Below are 22,028 nucleotides of genomic sequence, written 5' to 3'. Positions count from 1 at the left end.
GAGTTGACGCCTCAACTCGTCGAGTAAGGTCGCGACTGATGACTCGGATTAATGAATGGACTCGACGAGTCGGTGAGGCGACTCGACGAGTCCGCATTGTTGGCAGAAACCCTAAATCTTTGGGCCCGAGCCATATTTAAAGGCACTTATGACCTTCAATTGCGACTACCTTTCCCATAAGTGAGAGCCCTAGCGAGCTTGAGTGTGTAGAGTGAAAGGAAGAGCTATCTTGAGCTTTTTGGTGTTCATATTTTATATAAATTACATGCTATGTATGCATATTATTTGAATACTTGTTGTCTATGCTGGATGAACGATTTTATACATGTTTTAAAAGATTTAAACGGTATATTTATTTTATATCTACAAATATGTTGCGGATGAAACATGGGTAGATGAAATAGTTGGTGTGTGATGAAATAAAATGATGAGAGATAGGTGATGATAGAAAAGTGATGATAATTAGGTAAATCGATGATGATGAATATGTGATGTAGGATGAAAGGAGATACCATAACCTTAACCGACAATGTGGCGATGTAGTCATCTATCAGAGTATAGATGGCGACCACGGACTATTCTAGACAACTCAGTGGAAACACCAGCAGGCCCATAACCTGTAGGTGATGAATTATGAGTTCAAGCGATGTTGTAACTACGTATTCATGTGATGATACTCTAACCCCTTACTATGAATTACGAGTTCAGACGATGTTGTAACTACATATTCATAGGATGTCACAAATTCCGCATGTCAAACTAATGGTTATAATTCACATCAGTGAGAATGGTTCATTTTTTTGTAAAACCAAACAGATTGGAAATTTTGATTTTTTATTTTGGAAAATGTCAAACCATTGGTTTTTTATTTCGGTTTTGGTTTTTTGTTTTTTTTAAATATATTTTCAGGGTTCTGTTTTTTTTTTTTTTTTTTATTATTTCATAGATTTCTTCATCAACAAATGTTGCTACAATTTAACAAAAACAAATAATTTGCTAAAACATAATACAAGAGAAAGTTTGTTCACATTTAGTCATTGAACTTTTTAGAGGGAAACGAACTTTCGATTTTGTTTATATTTAGTCACTAAACTTTTTTTCGTTATGTATTTGCCATTGAACTATTGAAACTGTTCACATTTTACCCTTATGACCGGCTGTTGCCGGTCATAAGGGTAAAATGTGAACAGTTTCAATAGTTCAATGGCAAATAGATAACGAAAAAAAATTTAGTGACTAAATGTGATAAAAGTCGAAAGTTCGTTACCCTTTCAAGTCATTATCCCTTAATATTAAAGGTGCCATCAATGCTACAACAATGTTTATAGAATAACTAAGGCTTGCGATGACTTTATCGGTGCTTTAGTTTTGGGCCAATGACAAAATTCTTACTAGACTTTGGCCCACATAAGACCATAAAAAGTGTTGTACATTTGATGCTTCTAAGCCCATCGTCTTCCTGGGCACTATGGCCCTGCTGCTCCCACGGTGTACCTTTCTTTCCATGGTCGAACATTCACGTAGGTGTAATTACGATCAATTGAATATATCATATGTTTTTTTTTTCAATTAAGTCCCTACATTTTATTTTTTTCGTTTCAATTTTGGCCAATGTTTTAAAAATCAGTTTTTTAGTTGAACCAGTATGGTGATTGGTTCCCGGTTCAACCGGTTTGACCGCCGGGTAAACCGGTTTCTATATTTCTCATTTTTTTTTCTACACATGCATATATATATATATATATATATATATATATATATATATATATATATATATATATATATATATATAAATAATGAATTTGATATTTACAAGTTCAAACATTAAATATACACATAAAAATAAGTTGTAGATGAATCCAAATACATTAAAATAACACATAACTATAAGTTTTAGTGTTTACAGTAATCCATATACGTCAAAAAGAAAAATAAAATATAATATCGAAACGAAATATAGTTTTAGATGAATACAACCGCATTAAAATTTTTTATAACATTTACCATATGTTTTTATTTAGAGAAACTAAATAGATTTGAAAAAAATCACCAAAGTTTATTATGTAAATGATTTTTTTTTTCATGTGTTTTTATTCGGTTTAACCGGTTCAACCGGTTTATTTTGACCGGTTCAACTGGATTTTTCTAAAAACCGGCCGGTTCAATCCAGTTCAGAAATCAATGTAAAACCGGTGATAGTTAAACCGTTCAATCTCCCAATTCCCGTTCCAACCGATTCGACCGACCAGTTCAAACCGGTTTTTAAAACATTGATTTTGGCACATAAAATATGATGTAACCAAAAAATGCCGTGTCATCATGCCATGTCAATGTTACGTCTTCAAGATTGACACGTCACTATGTCACATTAACCACAACCCGGTTGAAAAGTTATATTCTTTGATTTCCTAAAAATGTATTTTTTTAAAGGTTTTGAAAATCACTTTTCAAAAGTGTTTCTTTAGTTGTCAGACATATTTGTTTTTATGACAAAACTATAAAAGTGTTTCTCAAAAGCTTCATGTTTTGGGTTTTTGATATGCTTTGTCTGCATTCAAAATTTTGGATTTCTAGAAAATCTGGTTTATCAAGAAGGGGAAGGAGGGGAAGGATGGAGAGAGAGAGAGAGGGGGTGTCCGAGTCTGGTGAGGTAGAGATATGGTGAGATTTTTATTTTTCTTAATTCTAGAAATATATAAATAAATATTAGAAAATATAAAAAAAGAAATTAAAAGGATATGATAGTCTTTTCACATTTGTAAGGGACCAAATCCACAAAAAAAAATTTCATTTTGGATTATCGGTGCAAGTTGAAATCTTTTTGAACCTTATCCACAGTTTTTGACAAACAACAGGTCCAAAGTTTTGTCGTGTCTTTTTTTAAAGAAAACAAATAAGTCAACATTTCCTTTGCAATACCAATATTAGGCGTGCGACTATGGGACAGCTGAGACTGTGTGTTTCAAGCGATGGATTACTCCTGGCTGCTGCTTCAATTTTGGCCCATGGACAAAATTCTTACTGTAATATTAATTTTGGCCCAAAAATACCCATAAAATGCTGTAAACTTGATGGCCGTAGGCCCATTGTTTTCCTGGGCCATGGCCCTGCCGCATTGATCGTTATCCCTAAAACTTATTCAGTTTAAAAGCTAGTTTTTTTCCCGCTAGCAACTGTACTTCCGTTCCCACGTACTTCCAGTTCCATGGCGAAACATTCACCTAGGGATGATAATTACGATCAATTGAACATCAACGCTCTATTCGAGTCCTTGTTTGCTGTTTCCGATTCCGCCTTAATAGACGCCTCATTCGATGGCTTTATCGAATCTAGATCTACCGATTCCCACCAGAACGATGATGATTTTATCGAACGTGCTATTCACCTCTCATCCGTATTGCTCGAAGCTGCCAAGAGATCCGCTCGTAAACGATCTTCCGTTCATAATGCATCCGTCTGGCCTCTCTCTCCAGACCTGACAATCAACGTACGTATTTCGAATTTCAATTTGCATGGTCTGTTGAATTTTGTAATTGAAGTGATTTTTGTGGTGTGATGTTATTGATTTCCAGGTTTTCTCTATGCTTGATACCCAAAGCCTATTCTGTGCCGGGGCTACGTGTTCGTTTTTTAAGAAGTGTGCCATAGATCCTTTGTGTTATATTAATATTAACTTGGGTACTTTAACACCCAAAATCAAACCCAAGAGCAAAGACCCCAACAACAAAGATGATATGGTATCTAAGATGATCCAGCGAGCTGGAAGTGCGCTTCAGTAATATCTCGATCTTCTTCCCTTTTGTGATAAGCTCATTAATTTTGTCATTTAATTATGTTTGGTAAAATTATGATTGTTGGGTAGTATTTTCTAGAATCATGCATGATACTCACACGGCTTTATATAAAATTAATAAGCTTTAAGGTAAGGTGTCGTAGCTTGTTCTTTTTAAGTTCATAGGCTGAATTTGGGATTAGTGTCATTCTGGCCAGACAGTTTTCGGTTTGTGATTACCATTGGGCCTTAGAAGCATGAGGAATGTTGCCTTCCCTTTTCATCCATGAGAAACTTAAATGACATGTAGAAGTAGAACATCCAACAATTTATATATGCTCATGTGCACAATTGCACACTTTCAAGCCTGAGGCTGAGGTATTTGATACATTGATTTGGTGAAAATCCATATCGTTTTGCATTCTGTGGTCTGGTTCATATAACTGTTGGCATTAATTATTCATTAGCACCCACACACTTACTAATATCTACTTCTTCAACTTAAGGTCTATTAAGCTTGGTGTACTGCCGCCTTATATCAGCGATGATGATGATGATGATGAAAGGAGTTATAAGCAGTTCCTAAAAATAGAGGAGTCACCTTTCTTAACAGGCTTTTGCTTGAGTTCTTTGAGTACGAATGGTGGTGTACCTGGGTATGTTTTCATTATTTTGGAATAAATGAATTATATCATTGTACAAGTATAGAGTTTCTACTGACACTGTATGTTGTAATTGCAAGGTCTCGTTTGAGAAGTTTGCACCTTTACAGAATTAAAATGAAGGATGAGACAACACTTTCGGATGCACTTTCGGCATCTTTGTTGGTTTGCCATTCTCTTGTTGAGCTAAAATTTGTGGGCATGTAAGTCGTCCCTTGGCTTTTTTGATAACTTCTTCCTTCAGTCTGCTTGTTAATGAGATTCGCTGCTTATCTTTGTCTGTGGGTGTTACTTAAGTCTTATAATAAGTCCTTTGGCTTTGTTTCTCAAAATCATTTTTACCTAAAAATTACTGGAGCTTGAGATACTTAGCTAGGGGAGAATGTAAAGGCTGACCTTTCCAAGACTGTAGAGTAACTATAAACTTCAATTTAGTTTTCTACATTATAAAAGTGTAGAGAGGGGAAAAATGGAATTTTTGCTATAGAAAGCTTTTTACAGTCATCTTAAACTACTAGTTAAATCTTGGCATGCATGGTTATTCATTGATATCACTTGTTATTTGTATTGTGCTTTCTGCAATGTCTATTTCTTTTATGAAACACTAATAAAAATGTTTTCTTGATGACAGGATGGATGTTTATATCAGTCGTATACTGGAGTGCGTGAGTAGATATTGTCGCTTGCTAGAGCATTTTATCTTCGAATTTAGCGGAGGTTTGTCCATTCTAAACTTTGTTGATGATTTTTTTTTATTATTATTTTTTTAATATTTGTAAAGACTGTCGAATCAATTCGATCTGTGAGATCTCATCTCACACACAACGCAGGCAGACCTGATTTGGTAGAAACCTGGGTGTGCAAAGAATTTGTGGTCAACTGCCCTAAGATAACCACTTTGGTACTGCAAGCATGCCAACTGTTTCCTTCTGAAGCTTTCAAGCTGTTGAAGGTATCCATTGTCTCTCTCTGGTATTTGAAGAACACATGAATATGCTGACTTTTTAACATGTGAAATTGCCCTGTTGATTAATTATCTGTTAGTAATCTCCATTGCAGGGGTTTAACGAGCTAAAATATGTCGACTTTACAAATTGTTACTCTCTCACTGGCGCCTTTTTAGAGTAAGTGGCCTTGAACTTTCATTAAATTACATCCCTGATGTCCTTCAGTGATTTTTTTTTTTCACAAAATTGCAAAAATGGTCCCCATGGTGGTTAAAATATGTGGTTTTGGTTCAAAAAAGTTTTGTGGTGCACCCTTGGTTTGAAATTAGACATTTTTATTGTTTTTGTCCCTCTTGGTAACAGCCATTAGTTCCTAACGTTATCTAGCAAAAAGAGAAAGGGCATTTTGGTCCCTTCATATCTCTCTCACGCTTCAATCTTGACCCCCATTTTTCTTTCTCTGTGTTCAACCCACACCCCCTTTTCATTATTCTCTAATGTCTGCATAAAATCAACAATCTTTCTCCCTTTTCACACTAGGGACATAAACGTTAGCCAGATGAAGACAACTGAAACTTCCAGTTGATATGCTTGAAAAATCAAATGGGATCAAGTACAAATTTTAGGAGCTCATATATATATATATATATATATATATATATATATATTCAAATATTCAAGTTGGATCTCAGTGTGTAAGTTTGAGTTGCAGGTTTTCAATGTGTTTGCAATTAAATTCTGCCTCTAAGATCTAACACACACACACACACACTCACAGTCACCTTTGACATGAGAGGCATCGGTAAGGCCACCAAAGACCTTCCCTCACCGGATTCTGCTAGTCTCTGACGTCGTTGTGATCTGAAAATGGACTTCTCTTAACTTATCATCAAATCGGATTTTGTTGGTTCCATTTTCTGTTTTCCAAATTGAAAATGGATATAACTTTGTGAGTCACACTAAGAGGGTGTTTGGATAGGGAAAAAAGAGGGTGATTATTGCTTATTCCCACCACAATAAGCTAAGTTTAAGTGTTTGGATAAGAATCCTTAAAAATCAGCTTATTGTGGTAGGAATAAGCTAAATAAGCATCCCCTAGCTTTTTGCTTATTGCTTATACCCACCACAAATACTTTTGCAAAAACTGCTTATTCCCAATTTCCCACCGCAATAAGCTAATAAGCTATAAACTAATTTATCCAAATACCCTCTCAATCTGGAGTCAATTAATAGATCCCATGAAACCAGGTGCACCAATTGCATAAGCTGGATGAAGTTGTGGGTTACATGAGCCTGTGTTACCCTTTTGGGTTAACTGCTTCGATTCTGTTTGGAAGACATCATAAGGTCATATTATAATCTCCAAAAAAACTTTCCTTGTTCTTCTTTGCTTTAACTTCATCAGCCTCCAGATCTAATATTAATTTTTCTCTTAGATTCAGAAGTTGATAAATCTCTTAAATAAGGTTTATGTGTTAATAGGTGACGAACATAATGATTGACAAACTCGGTGCCCTCGTCACTTTGAAAAGTTTTGATTTTTCTGGAGAATTGTGTTTGTACAAATTTCATGAATTTTGAGAAGATAACATGGAATTTAGATTTCGCTTTTCATGGATATAACCAACCAAAACGAGAATAATCATCCACAAACAAAGCATAATATCGATAGCCATTAACAGACAAAACCAGGGATGCCCCCCATAAATCACAATGAACCAAGTCAAGTGGGTATAAAGCCCGTTTTTCATTAACCTCAAAAGATAATCGTTGTGCCTTAGACATTTGACAAGGCGAACACAAAAGAGGTTTAGGTAGTAAAGAAGTGACAGATAACCTTCCCATTTTATCTAAAATCAAAATAGTATCAAAAGCCACATGACCCAACCGTAAATGCCATAACTCAAATGAAGCCTTTAAGGACGAAGCAGCAACAAGGGCTTGAGGACACGAATGGAGCACATATAACCCGCTTTCACATCTGCCTTGGGCTAGGACTTGTCTCGTGGAGCAGTCCTGAATATAGAAATTGGGATGAGAAATTTACTAACAAAAAGTAAGTTTTTGGTAAGGCGTGGGACAACCAACACATCATTCAAATGAAATTGATTGTGAACCATAGTATGACCAATATGGGAAACAGGAAGCGAATTACTGTTCCCAAAAGTGATATTGGCAGGAGACGATTGTGTAGTACCCGGAGTGACCGTCTCCGAGGATGATGTCATATGGTCAGTAGCCCCGGAATCAACATACCAATCCGGGTGTGAAGGAGCAATAGTGCATTGAGCACGAAAAGCATTTGCAATATCGATACCGGGTGTAGTAGTTTTAGCAGCAAAACTTGAAAGTTGAGGGAAAACATTGGCATAGTGACCATCAATACGACATAGTTGACAGTGGGGAGGTCGCCTACCACGTCCCCGACCAACATTGGAACCTCCACGTGAAGGCCGGAAGCTGGTGCGAGATTTATGTAAGGGGGTAGTGGAGGGGCGAACCGCAGGGAAAGCAGCAGCGGAATGGGTGGAACCATGCAGTGATTTCAAGAACAACTCGTGACTCTCGGCTTGAGCCAAGAGGTCACGAAAGTAAGGCGCCGGCCGATTGGTTCTCACAGCAGTTGAAAAAGTTTCAAACGAGGGCCCTAACCCGCACAGGAACCAATGTAACTTGTCCGAGTCATCAACGGGATGTCCTATGGCCGCCAATTGATCTCAAATTTACGGGCAAATTCAACAACAGTAGACACAACTTTCACTGATTGACGAAGTTGGTCACGCAAGTTCTGGATCCTTTCAACAGAAGAGTTGTTGTAGGCAGTCTCAAGCGCCAGCCAAATGAGGCGAGCAGACGGAAGGCCAACAATCTCAGCAACTGCCTCCTCAGAGAGGGAGGCATGAAGGATAATGACGGCTCGTTGATCATCTATTTTCCAAGTAGTATAGAGAGTATTAGGGCTGGACTTGCCATCGGTTAGGACCTCAGGAGAAGGTGCGACTGCAGAACCGTCATTGTGAGGAAGAAGGTTCTGATAAGCAAGTAGGGATAACATCTGATTTTTCCACAGAAGGTAGTTTGAAGGAGATAACTTGATGGTGATCATATGAAGGAGTGTATTCATTGGGAGGGTATGATCTACGGAGGATGAAGACATAGTCACCGGAAAAGAAAAGAGAAGAAGAAAGAGATTTAACGGAAAGAGGAAGCGAAATAGGTGGAAAAAGAAAGGTCCTAGGGACTTTCTGATACCATGTGTTAATAGCTAGATAATTGAAAAACCCCCTGACCCATTTTTTCTTGATCAATGGTTAGCTTAGACGATGGAAGAAATCAATATGGGAGAAAACTATCCGCAGATGGGTTTGGGGAATGAAATTAGAGAAAGAGAGAGATGAGAGATGAGGGGGCCGTAGGGGGATGAGGGTGGAGTGGCCCATTTTTATTTGTTTTTAATTAAGGTATTAGGCCATCTCCAATGCATTGAACTCTTAAGAGTTCAATGGATTGCCACATCAGTATTCCACTAACCATACCATTTAACCCATTAAACTCTACACTCCATTAAACTATTAAAAGTTCAATGGACTGTCACATCATCATTTTATTTTTTTTATAAATAATATTAATAAATAAAACTAAAATATTACATTAATTAGAAATTCAAAGTTACAATTATAAAATATTAATTATAGTTTACAATAAAATTAAAAGTTACAAATAATACATTAAATAAGATCTTATCTTTTTAAAATATTTTTATGATTTATATATTTTTTTATTCTTTAGAATAAAAAAATATAAAGTAACTTAATAAACTAAATTATTGAATATAAAATAAAATAAAGATAAATAAAAAAAAATAATAATATATAATATGTTTGTTGAAAAAAAAGTATTATTTTCACTAGAAATTGTTATATTAAATTGAAAAAAAAAGAAAAAAAAAGCATTACACGGTTCAATGGGGATTGAACTCCCCATTCAATAAACTCAAGCTACATTGCATTTTTACTCTATTAAGTGCCACATCACTACTTTTTATCCCATTAAACTCTTCATAGAATCCCCATTGGGGATGGCCTTAAAATAGTATGTGTGTGGGGATGAAAGAGTAAGTGGAAGTACCAAAATGCCCAATTTTGGACCATTGCATTACTAATCTTTTTAGATAAAACGACAGGGACCATTTTTGCAATTTTGTCTTTTTTTTTTTTTTTTTTTTTTTTTTTTTTTTTTTTTTGTTGGGTTATTTATTAGAAAGAGTCATTTGGTATTTTACTGGTCATATTTCCTATTCTTTGGGTGCAAAACTTTAATGGTAGAAGTTGTAGGAACTTAATGCTTATAAATTATTTCTTACATTAATTTGTATGTTGAGGTGAGTATTTCTAATCATGAGTAATGTTTTTTTGTAATTCTCCAAACAATAACATTTAATTGTGTGGTTTTCCATCATTTGCAGGGACCTTGTCACCAAAGGTGGTGGAAATAGTTTGGAGGTCATGATTTTACGTGGGTTGTATGGTCTTGATAAAGTAAGAACATTAATTTCCCCTTGTTTCCTTACCTCTTTTTCTCTATCTTCCTTTACTAACACATGCCGTGTGATATTGTGGACAGGTGGAGGTTATAAAGTTTATGAGAGCTCTTCTTGCAGGAAAGTTCAGGCAACTACGACATCTTGTGAGTTTGATTTTCTGCTTTGTTTTTCTACTAAACTTTTGAAATTTTGGTTATTTGATCACTTGGCTCCTTTTACGATTTCAAAGGTCATTAAACTTGTTAATATTTGCCAAAGTGGTCATTGAACTTTTTTTAGAACCAGGTTGCATGTTCTGCTCCTGTTTTTATCCATTATATTCTTGAAATTGAATTAAAAAATGATGTGTATCCCTTTCCCTTCAATAGGAGATATCCGAAAGTGGTGGTTTATTAGATACCGGTGACGACGGTGATATACGTTATAGTGTGAGGTACTGCAAAATATATATATATATATATATATATATATATATATATATATATATATATATATATATATATATATATATATATATATATATCCTAATAAATAAGTAGAATCGTGCCACGTGTCAGTCTCCCAGGCCCTAAAATAGAGTTTTCCCGCTTCTTTTCTTCAGCTCAATTTACGTGAATGCCCTTCGCTTCAAATGGAATCGGCGCAATTCAGTTTGCCTATTTTTTTTGTCCCTGTACTCTAATTTTTTCCTAAAATTTAGAATCAATCAACGATATACTCTGCTTGTAAATAGGTATTTGATATGCTGACTTCTTATAGGCAAACAATCTTCTCTCGACAAAAGTTTAGGGTTTTGGATGGTATTCATCGCCGCCAACAATCTTCTGTTAACTTTTTTCGATCAACAAAACCTTTTAATCTTGGATTCGTTCACATTCCAGAGCAAGAGCAGAAGAAAGTAAAAGATCGAATTTGACATCCATTCTTCGCTTAGGTATGAATAACATATATGCTACAAATTAAATCTTCCATTTGTTATGTTTTTTTTATTCTTTAAACTACATGTATCTTGCAACATGTATAAGCGTTTCGAAGATCGAACTCGACATCCATTCTTCGGTTAGGAAGCAAATTTCTCTCTTCCCGTCAATTTTAGTTGACGAATCTGTAACTATGAATTGGGATTCTTTGGCGCATGGCAGACATATTTCTTGGAAGCATCTGCTCTCACGATTGCTCATCTCCATGAATTCAAATCGAAAATTTGTCACTTCATTAAGAATATCCAAATTTTAGGAACGAAATTGATTCTCAGTATTTGTACAATTTCATATTCGCAGCTTCAAAATGATTTTTTTTTTTTCATGTTTCAATTTCTATTACAGCAGCATATCCGTAAATCAAAAGTCAGAGAACACCCGCATCAACAAAAAACCCAAATGGTATGTCGATTTTAATTCTAGGGTTTCCACTTTGAGATTTAAGTATCACTTTTAGATATATTATTGTGGTCATCATTATGTGTGCCTCTTCCCTCTTCCCACTTCTCCTTCTCATGCTTTCAGATGTTAAAATGTGGTTAATTTATACTTTATGTTAAAGTTTCATATTCCATTCACTGTTATTAGTATTAATCATAGCACTAAAGGCCATGAATCTGTGAGTTATATCCAAATCTATAATCGGTTGCAAAATAAATCCACTAAAGAAGGTAACATATATGCATAATTATATTTTTTTTTTGCCTATTCATTTCACCATTTTTTGTATGATGCCAGGTAGGCTAGAAAGTCCTTCTGATTTGATTCACAATATGGTTAGTAGTATTACAAGCTTCACTGATAGGTATGTTTTTTAAAAGTTTGGAGTACAAGACATTTGGTAACATCAGACATAAAAAGAATGATAAAGTGATTCACTCTTATCTATTTGATCATATGACTTTTTTTCTTTTTTTTTAATGTCTGATAACATGACAGGGGAATGAAAATACAGCTCTGAAAAAATAGAAGCATGAAAGAGAAACGTGATTACATGGCTAATAAGAAAAAAGGTAAGTCTGCTACTCTATTACCTAATTGACTACATTCAATTTGAAGGGAAACATGATATTGTATTTTTAATTTTTTAATCAATATACATGATGCATTTTAAAATATTATGGATTTTTTTAACTATCACATGGACTTTACTCAAATTTCGAATTGCTTAATACTATGTAAAATATTTTGATTATCGTGGGTTGAGTTATTGATTTCTTTTGGGCTATAAACCTTGACTAACTGATTGTTTAGGGGCCCAAGGCTTGCAATTTGATTTTTTTTTTGGAGTGCATCAAGGTATATAGTTGGTCTTTTAATTTTGGACCATTTTTTTTTTTTTTTTTTTTTTTTTTTTTTTTTTTTTAAATTGATTGCTTGATGAAAGTAGATGATAAGTGGTAGTATGGTATCGCAACTAACTGAATCAAGTGGATACTTATCTCCATTAAATCCATTACGCCACCTGTAATGAAAACTTAACATAAAAAAGATTCAATTTATATGATATATTCCTTTTCTATTGATCCAATAGCTTATATCCATTGTTTCTGATCCTTTTGACTCCAACATTTACTATATCTATTGATTATTACAGAGCATTTGGAACATATGGCTAATTGTCAAAAACTAAAATATAGTTAAGATATAACTTATTCCTTGCAACTTTACACGATCTTTTATAGTATATTTTATTTGTATAGGTGGCCAAAATTTTGTTGTTTGTCTATGTGTTTTACCCAAGGATGCGTTACTTTCTTTATCGACATTTGACATGGTTCAATGCCCCCAATTGGAGCGAGTACAACAAGCTGGAAACGTTGTAAAGAAGTATGATTTTCCAAGGATGATTCCTGCTCATTTAGTTTTGACCGAGTGTTAAAAAATCTCAAGAAATAAACCTAATTTATCTTTATTGCATATAGTTTTTAGAGTGTAATACTTAGACAAATACTCTATTTCTTTTTGTTGTTCCACTCTATGATTTTCATGTCGCCTATATTCAGATCATAATTGTAGAAAATGAGACTATTTTTGCATCTTAGAATTAATCGAGTATTGGAATTGTCGAAAAAGAGACTGGAAAGTTGGAAATGGTATTTTGTAAAGTTTCATTGATGGTATTGATTATATGATTCGTACCAAATGCATGTGGATTTCCTTCAAAGATTGTCTAGAAGCATCATAATTTGTACACAATAGGGCTATTTTGTGAAATACATATTTTAAAAATGGGTGATAGAAAATTACATGTGATTTCTTTTGTTTTATCACTTTGTAATTGATTTCTTTTGATTTATCACTTTGTTAAGTCTTGATTTGTATCCAATCACTCTTTAGTCGTAACGAGAGTACTTGGATTTTTTTTTTCTGTTATTTATATTATCAATGGAAAAATCTAAAATACAAAACATCAAAACTATTATTAAGTTCAATATATTATCCATATGTTATAAAATAATAAGTAAAAGTAGATCCATTTTATTAACCAGTAAATGTTTTGTTATAGTCTTAAAAATGTTAAATAGTGAACTAAGTATGATTATGTGTTTTGTTTAAATGTTATGTTTGTATACTTACTTTTATATGGTCTTAAAAAAGACTATTTCTGGACACATCTCTAACCATAATGTTTTTTACAAAGCGTAAACTGCATATACATAATTGTGTATATACTTATTTTAAAACAAAATTATATATTTACCACAAAACTTCTATCATTGTAAAATTTTTTTGGCAAATATTTGATTAATCATTACGATTTCAAATTATAAATAATGGGAAGATAACTAGACTACATTAACAAAGGATGGCGGTCATGCAACTCAATTTGAGCACACTATTTTGATCACAAAAACTGGTGTAGAAATTGACAAAATGTTGAAGCTTTTTACATAATTTTTGCACATAATAACATAAAAACTCAAAGAGAGGTTTCAATATTTGTTTATTTTAGTGATTTTACGTTAATATAGTGACTAATTACAAAAGTTATAGCATTGTACTTTGAAAATACATTGTTGTAATTGTTATCTTTTACTTTTGGTTATCCAAATTATAGCAATGTACTTTCAAAGTACAATGCTATAATTAGGAATCTATCATTTGGCAATGTACTTTCAAACAAGTCATCCGAAATTTAATGTTCTATAATTAGGTTTGTCACTAAAATGTCAGGGAAGATAAAACAATGTGAATATTATTTCTTAGTTTTTATAGATTTACATGTATTTGAATTTTGTTATTTATTTTTTATACTAAGTCATTTATCATGTATTATTGTTAATTTAAGTAATCAACCCCGTGTATTACACGGGTTTTAACCTAGTATATATATATATATATATATATATATATATATATATATATATATATATATATATATATATAGGGAAAAGGGAATATACATTACAGCCCTACCTAAGCTTAGGTACTAAACCTCTTGAAAATACATAGTTTTACTATATAAAGATTACGGTTAATGGATTCACGATTAATACTTCAAGATGTAAATTCAAGATCGACACAATAGGGATTAGAGTTTAGGGTTTAGGGTTTAGGGTTTAGGTTTATGTTTAGGGTTTAGGGTTTAGGGTTTAGGGTTTAGGGTTTAGGGTTAAGGTTTAGTGTTTAGTGTTTAGGGTTTAGGGTTTAGGGTTAGGGTTTAGGGTTTAGGGTTTAGTGTTTAGATTTAGGGTTTAGGGTTTAGATTTAGTGTTTAAGGTTTAAATTTAGGGTTTAGGTTTAGGTTTAGGGTTTAGTAATGTTCACTTGGATGAAGTAATAAACGATAATTGAGGAAAGAAAACGGAGATGATAGAACGGTAATGAAAGAAAGAAATGTTATGGAGAATGATATATTTACCAAGTGAAACCAAACTAGGTATATTTAGCATGTTAAAACGACATATTTTAGAGGTTTAGTACCTAAGCTTAGGTGGGGCTGTAATGTATATTCCCTATCCCCATATATATATATATATATATATATATATATATATATATATATATATATATATATATATCTTACCGGTTGTCTGTCTTGTCTTGTGCAGTGGCATTATTCCCTCAAAGAAACTATTGAAACAAAGGCCTAATTTCTGCCTTGTTAACAAAATCTATTGAAACAAAGGCCTAATGTCTTGTGTAGTATCTTATGATATCAGGACAGTATATAGATTACTCATACTGATTGAATTTACAGCAATTTTGTTGAGATGAACAATTGAGCATCAATTCTTTGTACGTACGTTGGAGCTAGCTAGTTTTGCTTTTTCTTGCCAGATTTGTGTTGGAACTTGGAACATGAGCATCATAATAATGCAATCATGTTATACCTAAACCCACAAAACCTATACGGTCGCATAATTTAATTGAGTAATCAAGTATGGCATCATTAAATGAAACTTAATCATCCGTTGACATATTATTATGTTGCAATATAGTATGTCCATGTTTTCATAAAATTTTAAGTAGTTTATTCATAATTATATAGTGTTTTCTGAATTTTAGGATTTTTCTTATTAGATAATAGAAGTAAATAAAGAGCAAAAACATTATTAGACTAATTTACGTAAATGGTGCTTGTTGTATAGAGAAGTAGGTCCCTATTGTTTACATTTATTATAGAATTGGTTCTTATTATTTTTTTTTGAACAACATGGTTCTTATCATTAACATTCTTTGAAATCTAACGCTAATTACCTGTAAAAGGACATTTTTACCCCTATTTTATTATTCAGTAAATATTTATGTTATTAAGCCTGTTAACGTCTTATCCTTTCACCTCTGCTATTCACTTCCTTTCCCGTATTGCCACAACTGATGACAATCATTTGGCAATGATACTAGCCAACTCCATTTTTGGACCGGGTCGTGCACCCTTCTTTCGGCCACCCCTAAATCTAGCTTCACAGATTTGAACAAGGGTCAAATGGTTACTCAACACATCTTCCACATGACTTAAGTGAGTTATCTAAAGATGGTTAATGACCACCATTTGAAATCATATAAATTGATAGAATTTCATACATATAGAAGAAACTAAAACTTGTGGGATTTATCAAATGAAATCTGATTAAGCAACAAGAACACACTTGGAAGCAAGGAAGAAGAAGCAACAAAAATACCCTCGTGGGATTTTTCATGATTATGATTATTAATTTGTTATGATCCCATAATATTATAATTTAAAATGTTATGATCCCTAAGCGTATCTTTTTACTTAAATTAAATGTTTCAGAAAAAAAATATTATGATTAAAAACTTGTTATGAGCCAAAAAATTAATTTGGTTGTAAATGTTATGATTCTAAATTACATGATCCAAAATATTTTATGATACAAAATGTTATAATTTAACATGTTTATAATACTTGGTTTGTTACCATTATTCTATATTTGATCCAGTGATCAACAGTTATTCAGTTATTTTTATAGTTGTTTTTATAAAAGACGTTATATTTTACCTTTTTTTTTTCGTTTTACATCTATTTTTTTTAATAAGCCTAACTTTTACCTATTCATTGTTTTTCATTAATTGACCCGGTTACCAAAATGTAACCCTACACTCCTCTAAATCATGTGTTTTATAAGCATCAATCATCTAATAGAATAACTTATTCTAAAACCCTAGGGATAAACAACACTTACATTAGCATAATAAACGAGCATAGCCATAGTAACATGCAACGAAAGCTCAAGATGAAGGTTCTTAATCCAACATGTTTCTAAAACCACATTAGCAACACCTTGGTATTCGACCTCGATATGTGTTGGGACCGTCGGCCCAGTCAAAGTTAGTTTATGCTAAACCACATTAGCAACACCTTGGTATTCGACCTTGATGTATGTCGGGATAACCGCCCAGTCAATGTCACTTTATGCTTTAAGACCTGTGGATTGTGGATTAAGTATTATAGAGTGTAAGATCATAATCAAGAGGACATTGAACACGACGTAGTAAACACTTGAAAGCTACCATAAGGGATTCAATAGGTGCATACATGTGATGTGGAAGTATATATACTAAACTACATATGCGACACCCGATTAGGTGAAAGTGAGTTATTGAAGCACTCCAACAAGGTTGCAATATAAAGTGGTTAGAGTAAGGTTGCCCATCATTGGTATTAACTTTTCCTTTTTATCGATGAGAGTGAGAGTAGGTTTTCAAGATGACATTCTAGTACTTCCATAACATATTGTATGACCGGAAAGAGTGACATCAAGAAGATAATTAAGAGGTCCAAGGTCCTTCATGTGCAAGTTTAACCATGATTTTGGTACGAAAGGTGATCTGTTGATGCTTAGGACACACATTTGTTAGGGAAATAAGGTTACATATTGATAACCAACTTCATTAATAAAATAATAATTAATATATTAAAATTGAGTTTATCTTGGAAAAAAAACCAGGTCTAAAATGGAAAAAAATGCAAAATATAGAGCTTTTTATCGAATAAAATCAATTTACCTCTTGGTAACAGACTTTAATAATGAAATAACAATGAATAGATAAAAGTTAGGTTTACTTTGAAAAATATAAGTTTTAGGTTTAAAATGGAAAAAATGAAAAAAACCGTATGTTCTTCTATGGAATAAACCCTTTATTTTAAGAATAAATATAGTTTTACAATTTCAATCTTAGGATTGTTTAATAGTTCGAGTTAATGTTGATCCAATTTGACCAAACCTTGAGGGAGGGGGGCTAACTTAAACTTTATGTACTTTATCGTCTTTGTCCTCCGGATGAATACGCACTCAACTTTGGCACCTTTCTTTTATCGTCACCGAAGAACTCAATGTCCGCAACCGCGTTCCACTCGAGAGCTGAAATTTTGCGGTAATTTTGACCCAATTTAGATGTTATCGGTACTGAGTAGTAAATACTCTGTTTTTTTTATTAATATTGTTAATACTATATTTTGATAATTTAGTGATTTACATGCTTGAACAAAGTGTATATTTAAATGACTTGTTTCATTTCAGAAATCCTCACTTAGAAATTGGATTAAGTACGGCGTAACCGTGTAATCTGTTTTTGTTTTGTTTTAACGATTGAATTATATGATATGCATTGCTAGTGAAACCTAGGGTTTGGATCTGCGACTAGAGATTGTTGGATATATTTGAGTAAATGCTAAAACTTACTCGCATCCGGTCCAAACAAAGGAGATACATTTTTTATTTTGAGTTCAAGAAATACCATGTCATTCTCGGGGAATTTACAAGAATTACTAAGCATGGAAATTGCAACAATCATTCTTTAGAAAGCTGTAAATCCTTACAAACACTTGATGATATTGATTTAGATCACATGATTCCTTAGTTGTAGGATATCTTAAACACTAATAAATAATCAAAAACTTAATCAACATACTTGGCTATTATTTTTTACAAGATGGCAAATAAAATATGATGACAAAACTATTGCCCAGAAGATTTGGACATATTCTAATAGAGCAAATAGATCGAATGTACATTAAAAGCCATAGTGTTTGAGCTTGAATCGAGTTTGTGGCACTTGTTTAGTAAGTTGCCATGGGTATCCTAATACACAGGAAACAAAATTTTTACATTCATGAAAAAAGCCTCATATAAAACTCAACGGACATGATGGACGCAAAGATTCTCATTTGCAGACCTGACACAAGTATATATGGAGCTGTGGTGCACCTGGGTACGTGGCTCTTTAAATAGTGAAGTGTGATAGCAGGGAAAATACAGGAGCAAGATGAAACAGAAAAATATATAAGCAATATTATTTTATTAAAGCAATATTATAACCAATGAGTGAGTAAAAGCATCGTATTTACAACCTTGTTGTGTCATCTTTTTGGACTTTTCATTAAGTACTCAAAATATGTCTTAATATCTCTATTCAAGACTAATTGTATGCAAAATGGAATAACTTTGAGTCATTTCAATCACAGGTTAAAAACTCTAGTAATAAATAGCTAGAACACAAGGAATAAAAATTTACTCATACAATTATTTTTAAAACCCAGAAAAGCAAATTAAACCAACTTATGCTCATTATAGTATCATACTCCTTGTACGATAAAAAAGTACATGCCTATAATTGTAGTGCACTGCTATAATTTAAAGTTAATTGGTGTATTTGGTCAGTTGAGTTATATATATTGATGTGTACGTAGAAATGTTGTTCACGGGCAAAGCAAATACGCAAGTCTCTAAAAATTATCCACACGGCTGGTCTAAAAGCTTTTGCTAGAATTCGTGACGAGATGGTAATTTTTTCATTTTGCTTGTGAATTGTGTTTTTATTTTCCCACACTTTGATACTTTCTTGTTGATGTCTATGTTACCATGAGAATAAAAAAATGAAGATCCAAATAAGGAATACCCCATTCTAAGTCAAACATTTGAACCTACACGTAAAAGGACATATGGGTTGTATATGTTGATACATATGATGACACGACAAAAGAAATTGTAAGTTTGAATTTCAATTTCATAATATGTTTTTTCCTTTTGATAGTAAACTCTATTTTTTGACATTAAATTGTAGTTTTTTATATGTTTAAATGCAGTTTTTAGATGTTAAAATATAGTTTTTTAGATGTGAAAATGCAGTTTTTAGATGATAAAATGCAAAGTTTATTTATTTATTTTACTTTTTACATTAAAAACAACCTTTTGATAGCAGATTTTTGGACATCAAGTGGCTGACTTTTACATAATAAAAGAAAATTCTTATTTCTACATTGAAATGCAATTTTTTTTTACAATATAAACAACTTTTTAATGGTATATTTTTTGTAATATTATCCTATTCATTTTTGAATAATCTTGTAGGAACAAATGAAGAACTACAAACCTCTAGAAGATGGAAGTAATGATGTAGATCCTTATATGATTGTGATGAACAAAGAGCATATCAGATACGATTCATAATGTCTCACATAAAGACATGATACATGACTAGTCTCTCGCTATAATATTTCCATATACAGAATTTCCTATATTGAACATTTTAACATGAAATTTATATATGCTCATGACTAAGTTCCATTAAAATTTCAATCTAAGCCTTTAGATTCGAAATGATGTATTAGTATCCTCTCCCTTACTATAGCAAAACCATTTCCAAATTCTGCAACTTTGCAAATTTATAACCTTTGTTTTCTATAAAATAGCATTGCTAACTTGAAACACTCATTATAAGGATTATGCTCCCACTAGCATAATAATTATCTTCTTCCTAACATAACAATTATGCTCCCACTAGCTTTGACATGTATCTAAAAAATCAACTAGACTTCTAGTAATCAATATTTATTGACTTTTTTACCAAAGTTCAAATTTATGATACGTGGTGCTTTGATAAATATTTATCTAGACTTATCAAGCTCATAAACTTTTCATTAGATAGCTCACGTGTGTGTCTAAACTCTTCTAGAACTTATAGTAATAAGTCCCGAGTGTTCAAACTATCTGCCAATTCTCACAATTCGAACTATGAGAAGGGATGTCGTAATCATACTCGAATTTGAGAACACAATTATCACAATTGCTAATCCCTTAAAATCTACCAGTGAAAGTGTTTCCTCACAATCATTTTCATGAAGTAGAGAGAAACCTCTTGCCACTTAGATTTTATGGTGTATGAGTTCCTATCCATGTGAATTTGACATTCCCAACCACTATCATAAGACAAGATTTATGACAAAATCCAAACTCATATGGACTGAACTTGCTTAATCTTAATTTCTTGCCATCTGGCAACACAAGGGCGTACCAGTGCTTCTAAGTTGCTGAGCAGCTCACCCATATAGATCAATGTACTTTCACGGATCAAGGTGTTTTGCCTTATGCAATCAAATGAGAACTCATAGAACTCACATGCATAGTCAACTTAACTGGAACGGGCACATAAACAAGAATATGTTAACACAATAGGTTATTAACCTCAAGTTGCGTGCTAGTGATTACTAAAAGGTTTATTCATGATTAGCTTCTTGAAATTTTTCAAGATAAAAAAGACTACCACTGACTTCTTGACTTATAAGATTCTATTGTTAAGGAACATTCATTGACAAACAAATATTCAAGAGTTAGTGCGGGTTCTTATCAAGACAACACTTCATATAATTGGTCTTAGTTGGTCTTTGTTTTAACCAAAACATCACAACTACTAATTTCAAATGTGCAAGAGTTAGACAACTTTTCTACTCCACATTTCATGAGGTGTTAGAAACCTACTTAGAACATGTTACTCAAGGTAGAACTTGGAGTAACTAGATCATATCTTTAAAACTCGATTCTAGAACGAAGTACGATTTATCCTTTTGATTTAACCATTTCAACTATTCCCGATACCTCTTCTTAGTCATGTGAATGCACTAAGATGTCCTTAGAGGACCAATTGTGACATGGTTCCACAATCATTAGGATTATCATATAACATGATACTAAGGCATTCTCCTTTCCTTTCAGATTGGAGAAAACTTTTATCCTTCTGCTTAATTGATTCTTCTTATTCATTCTGTTTATACTTTGGAACTTTTCAAGGTATTAGAATTATACTTAATCTTGTAAGTATAACCATATTTACTGAACCAACAGTAAATCATGACAAATAGACTTTATCTTTTTTGCGGTGGATCTGATCGGTCCTTAAAAATGTGTACTAGATCCTTTAGTCTTTCACTTGACTCACATATACATGTGAACAAGGAATTAGTCTTAATTTCCCAAAGGTCAAGCTTCTTATACATCATACAATTCAAATCGCATGATTCCAAGTTTCCGTCCAGTTGAAACTTGGGTAACGAGAATCGTTCCACACTTGGTAAATTATGACACTTCCACAAACAATAAAACTAAGAATAAAATCCATTTCCAACATTGCTAATAATAGAAATATAAACACCATTTTTCATAAATGTCATTGCAAGGAAACGTAAAATAAAACAAAACAATTCATTTTATTGATAACGTGTGGAAAAACTTATCCTTAAAATGAAATTACAAATGAAAATTGTGTTACTAAATATTCTTAAACAATCTATCATAACTCTTAAGCAGCAACTCAAAAATCTGATCATCGAACCATGTGATCGATGTAACACCGTAAAAATTTTCAACCAATTTTTCACTT

The 22,028-nt window shown here is 32.8% G+C and overlaps 1 protein-coding gene and 1 long non-coding RNA gene across 10 annotated transcripts; both read left to right on the top strand.

Annotated features, from left to right (window-relative positions):
* Positions 1–3,205: 3,205 nt before the first annotated feature.
* Positions 3,206–5,562, top strand: LOC145067116 (F-box protein At4g02760-like). The gene is made up of 7 exons (XM_079014325.1): positions 3,206–3,487; positions 3,573–3,737; positions 4,289–4,428; positions 4,515–4,637; positions 5,066–5,099; positions 5,216–5,386; positions 5,494–5,562. The coding sequence occupies exons 1-7, from the start codon at positions 3,206–3,208 to the stop codon at positions 5,560–5,562; spliced, it is 984 nt and encodes a 327-aa protein (XP_078870451.1).
* Positions 5,563–5,635: 73 nt separating this feature from the next.
* Positions 5,636–15,256, top strand: LOC145069710 (uncharacterized). 9 transcript variants are annotated; one of them, XR_013689651.1, is made up of 8 exons: positions 5,636–6,728; positions 9,847–9,919; positions 10,005–10,067; positions 10,293–10,357; positions 10,526–10,724; positions 10,806–10,858; positions 10,950–11,917; positions 12,608–12,931. It is a non-coding gene; the product is annotated as an uncharacterized LOC145069710 (long non-coding RNA). The 9 variants fall into 9 exon arrangements; XR_013689649.1 differs by having other exon boundaries at positions 10,526–11,306; positions 11,643–11,709; positions 11,844–11,917; XR_013689645.1 differs by having other exon boundaries at positions 5,636–6,076; positions 6,630–6,728; positions 10,526–11,917.
* The last annotated feature ends 6,772 nt before the right edge of the window (positions 15,257–22,028 follow it).

Source organism: Lactuca serriola, chromosome 8 (assembly GCF_051521515.1).
Source record: "Lactuca serriola cultivar US96UC23 chromosome 8, Lser_US96UC23_V15, whole genome shotgun sequence".
NCBI lineage: Eukaryota > Viridiplantae > Streptophyta > Magnoliopsida > Asterales > Asteraceae > Lactuca > Lactuca serriola.
Note: the sequence above shows the minus strand (reverse complement) of the source record. Positions and strands in the feature narration are given on the sequence as shown.